Source organism: Panulirus ornatus, chromosome 37 (assembly GCF_036320965.1).
Source record: "Panulirus ornatus isolate Po-2019 chromosome 37, ASM3632096v1, whole genome shotgun sequence".
Classification (NCBI taxonomy): Eukaryota; Metazoa; Arthropoda; class Malacostraca; order Decapoda; family Palinuridae; genus Panulirus; species Panulirus ornatus.
The window spans coordinates 19144683-19153370 of NC_092260.1; the positions used below are offsets into that span (position 1 = coordinate 19144683).

At 40.3% G+C, this 8688-nt stretch overlaps 1 protein-coding gene across 1 annotated transcript in view; it reads right to left on the bottom strand.

Moving 5' to 3' along the window:
• The window catches only part of Mcm2 (DNA replication licensing factor Mcm2), a 40904-nt gene extending 35805 nt beyond the window's left edge, over positions 1-5099 (bottom strand). Inside the window, exons 1-4 of the mRNA XM_071683902.1 lie at positions 5021-5099; positions 3744-3979; positions 3150-3319; positions 2516-2604 (exon numbers count right to left, since the gene is read on the bottom strand). Of these exons, the coding sequence (XP_071540003.1) occupies positions 2516-2604; positions 3150-3319; positions 3744-3979; positions 5021-5026 (501 nt within the window). The 5' untranslated portion in view covers positions 5027-5099. The remainder of the gene's footprint in view (positions 1-2515; positions 2605-3149; positions 3320-3743; positions 3980-5020) is intronic.
• Positions 5100-8688: the final 3589 nt, after the last annotated feature.

An 8688-nucleotide genomic window follows, 5' to 3' on the forward strand; every position in this document is an offset into this window, starting at 1 on the left:
TATATGCACATATATGTATCAACATATACACACAAATACATACACAGACATATACATTTTTTTTTTTTTGCTTTGTCGCTGTCTCCCGCATTTGCGAGGTAGCGCAAGGAAACAGACGAAAGAAATGGCCCAACCCACCCCCATACACATGTATATACATACGTCCACACACGCAAATATACATACCTACACAGCTTTCCATGGTTTACCCCAGATGCTTCACATGCCCTGATTCAATCCACTGACAGCACGTCAACCCCGGTATACCACATTGATCCAATTCACTCTATTCCTTGCCCTCCTTTCACCCTACTGCATGTTCAGGCCCCGATCACACAAAATCTTTTTCACTACATCTTTCCACCTCCAATTTGGTCTCCCACTTCTCCTCGTTCCCTCCACCTCCGACACATATATCCTCTTGGTCAATCTTTCCTCACTCATTCTCTGAATGTGCCCAAACCATTTCAAAACACCCTCTTCTGCTCTCTCAACCACTCTCTTTTTATTTCCACACATCTCTCTTACCCTTACGTTGCTTACTCGATCAAACCACCTCACACCACACATTGTCCTCAAACATCTCATTTCCAGCACATCCATCCTCCTGCGCACAACTCTATCCATAGCCCACACCTCACAACCATACAACATTGTTGGAACCACTATTCCTTCAAACATACCCATTTTTGCTTTCCGAGATAATGTTCTCGACTTCCACACATTCTTCAAGGCTCCCAGGATTTTTGCCCCCCTCCCCCACACTATGATCCACTTCCGCTTCCATGGTTCCATCCGCTGCCAGATCCACTCCCAGATATCTAAAACACTTTACTTCCTCCAGTTTTTCTCCATTCAAACTTACCTCCCAATTGACTTGACCCTCAACCCTACTGTACACGTACATATTCATCCTTGCTTGCACCAAAACCACAGCTCCCTAACTAAATCTAGGCCCCACAGACCTTTCCAAGGTTTACCCGAGACGTTTCACATGCCCTGGTTCAGTTCATTGACAGCACGTCGACCCCAGTATACCACATCATTCCAATTAAAAATTCCTTGCACGCCTCTCACCCTCTGTATGTTTAGTCCCTGATCGCTCAAAACCTTTTTCACCCTATCCGTCCACCTCTAATTTGGTCTCCTGCTTCTCCTTGTACCTCTATCTCTAACCAAATATCCTTTGTCAATCTTTTCTCACTCATTCTCTCCATATGTCCAAACCATTTCAACTCACCCTCTTCTGCTATCTTAACCATACAAATTTCATTGCCACACATCTCTCTTACTCTTTCATTACATATGTGATCACACCACATATTGTCCTAAAACATTTCATTTCTAACACATCCGCCCTCCTCCGTACAACCATATCTATACCCCTTGTCTCACAACACCATATAACATCGTTAGAATACCATTCCTTCAAACATACCAATTTTTGCTCTCTGAGATAACGTTTTCTCCTTCGACACAGTCTTCATCACTCCCAGAACCTTTGCCCCCTCCCCCACCTCATTTCCTCTTCCATGGTTCCATTCGCTGCTAAGTCCACTCCCAGACATCTAAAACACTTCACTTCCTACAATTTTTCTCCATTCAAACTTACATTCCAACTGACTTGTCCCTCAACCCTACTGAACCTAATAACCTTGCTCTTATTCACTTTAACTCTCAAAAACAATTGAAAAAAGATGTAATGGCCTCCTCATCCCTAGTAGACAATCCCTCACCCCCAGTGTAGTATATATAAATATTTAAACTACCAGGTCTCAACCTTTTTCTATCAATTATCCATGGCTCCTAAAATTTAAGACTAGCTTTCTTCATGAGTAATTCAACTGAATTTTACATATGTTGGGGTGTAACAACAAAATACCTCTGACACTGTCAAAGTTCTATATTCATTTATTGTATTTATTTGAAAAAAATACAAAAAAGGACATATTTACACCACTATCAACTGAAACAAAAAAGATTCTGATGTATCATGAAAAAAAGGATAAACTCCTAGGTCAGAAAAAATTCTTACACGTGTTTGCAGTTTTCTGCATTACTGAGACAGGACCAGGAACAAAGAATGCCCTCATTCTCCCACATCCACTCATGAATAAACCAGATCCACCTTTCCATAACCAAGTCCTACAAACCTTTCCATAATTTCTTCAACCACTTTATATGCCCTCATTCAACCAACTGGCAATATGTATACCACATTCCTCCATTTGCTCTATCCCATGCCTACCTCACATCCTCCAAAATATTCAGGACCTAACTTCTCAAGGAATCTCACTCCATTCTTCCACCTTCTCCTTGGTTTCCTCTTTCCCTGTGCCCTCCACGTCTGAAATGTAAACCCTCATAGTCATCTCCATATATCCATACCATTGCATCATACTCTACTCAGCTATATCATACATACTTCTTTTACTACCACACCTCTCTCTTACAGCATCATTTTTTTATTCAAACATTTCACTTCCAACACATCTTATCAGTCAATTTCACTTACCTCTTCATCTTCCGGTGCATCCCCTTCCACAGCTCTCTCAGCCATGCGACGCTTCCTTGATGGTCGGTCTTCCTCATCATCACTGTCATCTGTGTGCCAGACATTAATTAGATTGATAAAGAAAAAAAATAAGACAAAAGTTATCTAACTACATATGCATTTAATCCAAAGATCAGCATCCAATATGCTATTTCCCACTAAATGGTATTGTTGACTGGTATGAATCTCCCCATCTTTATAATATTACAGTTGAAAACATTTCCTCATGCTTTCAAACCTCTCAAAAATACATACCATAACAATAACCTTTCCCCTTACTCCTCTTTTTGCTTTGCTCACATAAATGTTAATCATCTGTGCACAAAGCTCCTAACTGTCAGTAACTTTCTTTTCTCCAATTCATATCTCATTCCAACATTCTTCAACCACACTGTAATGCACTCTTCCAACTTTTTCATCTTAGTTGCAGATAACCCACCACTATAGTTGCACTGTATACTTGTTTAACTACACCTACTAATATGCTCAAGTGGAAAATTCAAAGTATTCAAGTATTTGTTTAGTAAAATCAGATGACAACCATACTTGTCCTTACCACAATAAGTAACTATATCTTTCAGACATTCATACTAACCATAAAGTAGGCCCCGTCGCATACGACCAGTGACAAGACCCTCATCACGGTCCCGCTTTCTCATCTGAGCTTCAGCTGCTAAACGGTCCCCTTCACTCATCATTGAGAATTCGGAATCATCAAGGTTTTCACGATCATAAACATCCAACTCCGGAATGTGTCGGTAGTCACTGATGAAAGAAAAACAGGAATTTAACACAAGCGAATAGCACGTCCTCAAAAGACAGTTCTGCATTTTGTTTCCCATTGTTCGGTCTACAATTGGAAGACTTCAAATTATAATAGTGCCATGCACAACCCCCTGCAAACATTGAGGAATGAGAGCCTGCTTTGTCAGAGGCCCAAAACATACCTTTCCCTAAATTTTCTGCTAAGTTCTATTAAATCCAAGGAATAACATTACTTCTGCAAAATACATCAAAATAACTCAGTATTAATAGCCAGTTGAAATACATAGCAAAACTGGTAAATTACCATAAAATATTGTCCTCCAAATAAAAAACTGCTGCCTGCACAAAATATCTGGAAGTAACAAACATGAAACATTGCAAGAAATAAGAAGCTACTAGCAAATCACCTAAGCATTTAACTCACTTTTCCATATTATCTCCAAACAGCTCCTCTCCATCTTCTTCCTCCACAGGCAGGTCATTCCCCAAAAGGTCACTTTCATCTTCAAATGGAGGGAGATCACGACCAGGAGAGGAAGTAACTGGGTCCACATTTGAACCACGGGAAGATCTACGTCGTCGACGGCCTGACAAACTGGAACGACTAGGAGTGGTCGGCTCAGGAGAGCTCATGACAGCTGATGGAGATGTTGGTTGGTCCTGGAAAATAAAACCATATGCAAATATTCATGGGTGCTGAAATCTTATGAACTCATGAACCTAATTTTCAACATATATATATCACCAAACACATTCATGACTTCAACAAAATACCAAACACATGGTGAATGGTGACTGCCTACCAAAAAGTTATCGTTCCACGCAATCTACGACAGCATATCAGATTAACATTGGTAAGTTTCTACCATAAATATCATTTGTTAGGGAGTTTATGTGAGGTTTATAAGTCATGGTGATTTCTGTAAGGGTCTCACCTATTTCTGTATTAATCACCTCACATTTTCCCTACTCTTCTTAGCCCTCCCTACAATCATTCAGTTGTCAATGAAAATAAAAATGCTACAAATCACAAAGCGTGTCTTAAGTCAAAGTAAAAATCATATGACGTTTATTTTCTAATTAAAATTTCATTTTTGTGGTGTATCTAGAGCAAAACTGGCAAAAGACCAGTTACCATAAAATTCTACCAGAGTACATTTTTGTTCTGGCCATGTTGCTATCATGAGTACGAGAAACGTTATTATGGTATATGTGCACTATGCGGTTAACCATTGCTACAGTGTTATTAATACATGCTAATCACAAGCGAGGACGCCAAATTCAATACTGCAGTGTGACATATCATTCGGCAGAGTAACAGTTTGAATTTTCTTAGTATAGACATGAAGGTTTAGAGGCAATCCATGTTGCTCCTTTGCACCCCAACCTTCCTCATCCACAGCAGACCTATCCACCTTCTGCTACCGTATTCGTAGTGTATATCTATGCACATTCCTTCAAAGGTTTCACTGAAACGCTGATAATGATAGGTAAAGCTTACAGTATGCTTTTTACTATGCTAGCTTGTGTTCAAGTGCTGGCTGGATAACATCAACGCACCATACAGGGCAGCCTGTCATCATACGTGATTGTTAAGGATATATCAAAACTCTCTATGGGAAACATCTCATCAAGAAGAATCCCTGACTACACCACTTTGATACGGTAGCCCATAAAACAAGAGTAACCAAAAGTACTCACCGACATTGTAAATAATATTCCTCCTTCCTACCGTGTCACATGCAACAGAGTTTGTGTTGACGACGGCTGAAAAGCGCGGGAAAACTTTTGTTGACATCAGTCACAAAACATATACATTAAGATGATACAAAATAAAAAAATCTTATTGATTCATCGATAAAAAATTAACCTTATGTATCTTATCGCATGACACATGCAGTATGTGAATATACAGTTAAGCTTTATTTGTATTATGTACCAATAAATTCCCGCAGAAGCATTATCGGTCTCGTCCCAAGCTAGTCTTCTGGAAGTATACTTGTCACTACATAATTTTATATACTTGATACAGTCATGTGCATGAGTAAGGAATGATTTAGGTGAAATAATCTAAGTGAAAAGTTGACTGAAATCCATTTCGATGCTGTAACTTTTAACATTTCGTCGTATCTTTGATTAAACCCACAACATTTGTGAAGCGGCCGCCGCCGCCACCGCCGCTAGGAGCAGCAGATCACAATACCCACGAAGGCGGGGGATTTAAAGCCATCAGTGGTCACAGGGACTGTACTTGCGACAATTCTAGTTCTTTGGAGAGTGTAGTTCGAAGAGATTTCATCTAATTCATCCTATATTACCTCCCAGGGCAGTCACCCTCCTTGAACTATACAGTGCACAATAAACTTACTCAAAATAGTGATCACACACACACACACACACACACACACACACACACACACACACACACACACACACATATATATATATATATATATATATATATATATATATATATATATATATATATATATATATATATATATATATATATATTATCATTTTGCTTTGTCGCTGTCTCCCGCTTTAGCGAGGTAGCGCAAGGAAACAGACGAAAGAATGGCCCAACCCACCCACATACACATGTTTATACATAAACGTCCACACACGCAAGTATGCATACCTATACATCTCAACGTATACATATATATACACACACACACAGACATATACATATATACACATGTACATAATTCATACTGTCTGCCCTTATTCATTTCCATCGCCACCTTGCCACACATGAAATAACAACCCCCTCCCCCCTCATATGTGAGAGGTAGCGCTAGGAAAAGGCAAAAAAGGTCACATTCGTTCACACTCAGTATCTAGCTGTCATGTAATAATGCACCGAAACCACAGCTCCCTTTCCACAACCAAGCCCCACAGAACTTTCCATGGTTTACCCCAGACGCTTCACATGCCCTGGTTCAATCCATTGACAGCACGTCGACCCCGGTATACCACATCGTTCCAATTCACTATTCCTTGCACGCCTTTCACCCTCCTGCATGTTCAGGCCCCGATCACTCAAAATCTTTTTCACTCCATCCTTCCACCTCCAATTTGGTCTCCCACTTCTCCTCTTTCCCTCCCCCTCTGACACATATATCCTCTTGGTCAATCTTTCCTCACTCATTCTCTCCATGTGACCAAACTATTTCAAAACACCATCTTCTGCTCTCTCAACCACACTCTTTTTATTACCACACATCTCTCTTACCCTTACATTACTTACTCGATCAAACCACCTCACACCACATATTGTCCTCAAACATCTCATTTCCAGCACATCCACCCTCCTGCGCACAACTCTATCCATAGCCCACGCCTCGCAACCATATAACATTGTTGGAACCACTATTCCTTCAAACATACCCATTTTTGCTTTCCGAGATAATGTTCTCGACTTCTACACATTCTTCAAGGCTCCCAGAATTTTCGCCCCCTCCCCCACCCTATGATTCACTTCCGCTTCCATGGTTCCATCCGCTGCCAAATCCACTCCCAGATATCCAAAACACTTCACTTCCTCCAGTTTTTCTCCATATAAACCCCTCTTTGTTCCTCAAAAGGAATGAAAATAATATGTATGTATGTATCTATGTTTCATTGTAACCGGACTCCACCTGCTCGTGGTTACACCACGAGTTAAAAGTCACCATTAGCGAGGCTGTATCACTGAGAGAACAGTCTCGTCAAAACACTCCTCACTGCAAAGGAGTCTGCATTTCCCTGCTTTTAGAACTATCGCCGCTTGAGCGGCAGGAGCTTTTACAAAGGTTCTGGGTAACACACGGACTTTTACAGATATTACCCATGGGGTTATTATGAATTTACTGATTTACATTAGTAACTAAGAAACATCTGTGTCCGTTTGTCCACTTTCCCAAGATGGAAATTCAAGGTATCTTTTTTTTTTCTCTCTATCTGCAAAAGCATATTGTTTCATCGAAGAAAACTCCCTTGATTAGTGCTATCAGCTTTTCCATGTTACATCTTTGCTAATTCTATATCAAAAAAATTGTTACCCGTTTCAAAATAAACCGGCTTCTCTACAGTAGCTGTATTCAATTCGATGAGACCCTGACTATTAGTGATTTTATCTAACATCTAAATGACTCAAAAAGCGCAACGATTTCTGTAGACCAACATGTCGTACATCCCAGTTTTCTAAAATACGTTTTCTTACATACTCTTGTTATGATCTTTTCTCTAGTATCAAGCAATTTCATATCCTCCCCCTCCTTTTAAAAAATAATTCTGGATACGCGCCTGTCCTCGGAGTTCTGTTATATTTGTTATATCTCTCGGGACAAAGGAGACTACTCTCGTATTCCCTGTCTGTCGTAAAAGGTGACTAAAAGGTGTGGCAGCAGGGGGGATAGAAACGCTCCCAACCTTGTATTTCAATTTCTGAAAATGGGAACAGAAGGGGCCAGGCTGGGGGTGTTTGAATGTGCGTGGATGTAACCAGGGCGAGAAGAAAGGTGAGATAGGTGGCAAGGTGGCACGTTTCAGAAGAGGAACCTGAATGTTTTGGCCATGAGTGAAACTGAGTGCAAGGGGAAGAGGTAAAATGGCTTGGGTAAATCTAGATATTTCAAGAGAAATAACACTATTTTACGTGTTACTGTGAAGGCGTAAACAATAATTCCGTTTTCTTCCCGATACACTTTTCTTGATTCTGACAGTTTCATCAGCCATGCAAAGAGCGTAATGAGGTCAGAGTCTTAATACCTTTGTCTTATGTTTTCCTCGATCTGTCACACATCTCGAGTACTTAACGGCACAACTGAGATAGGATATCGCTCGTGGGCTTACAAAACTTATCCAAGAGGCGACATGATAACGTTTAGTGGATTATGGTCTCTAGAGGAAAATGACTACTACTCAAAGGCATTATCACAAGTGACGATACATTAGAACATTAAATAAGATGTCATTGGCAAAACTTGTCTCTAAAACTGGTTTCCCAGTGGTACCTTATTTACATCTTAGAGGATGTAAGAAATGACTTCTGCAAACGGAATGGACACATAAGAGAATACAATGAGTTTGAGGAAATGATGCGCTAGACTTTTACATAAGGACAAGTCATAGTTGAAAGGAAAAATGTGTGCAGTTAAAAGAGTTCCAAAGCTCATCGGTGTAGGAAAAAGAAACAGACGTCACCACGGCCTACCCTCTGCTGCCACCAGCCACTCAGTCATCATATGACGCAGTGGCTTGCCAAGGACTTGCACTGTCTACTTAATAGCGAAGGTGAGCAAGTAGCTAGCTCCCCCTTGAGCCAAGGAACAGAAAATCTATAAAAAAAGGAAAGAATACCGACGACATTGCACAGGAAACTT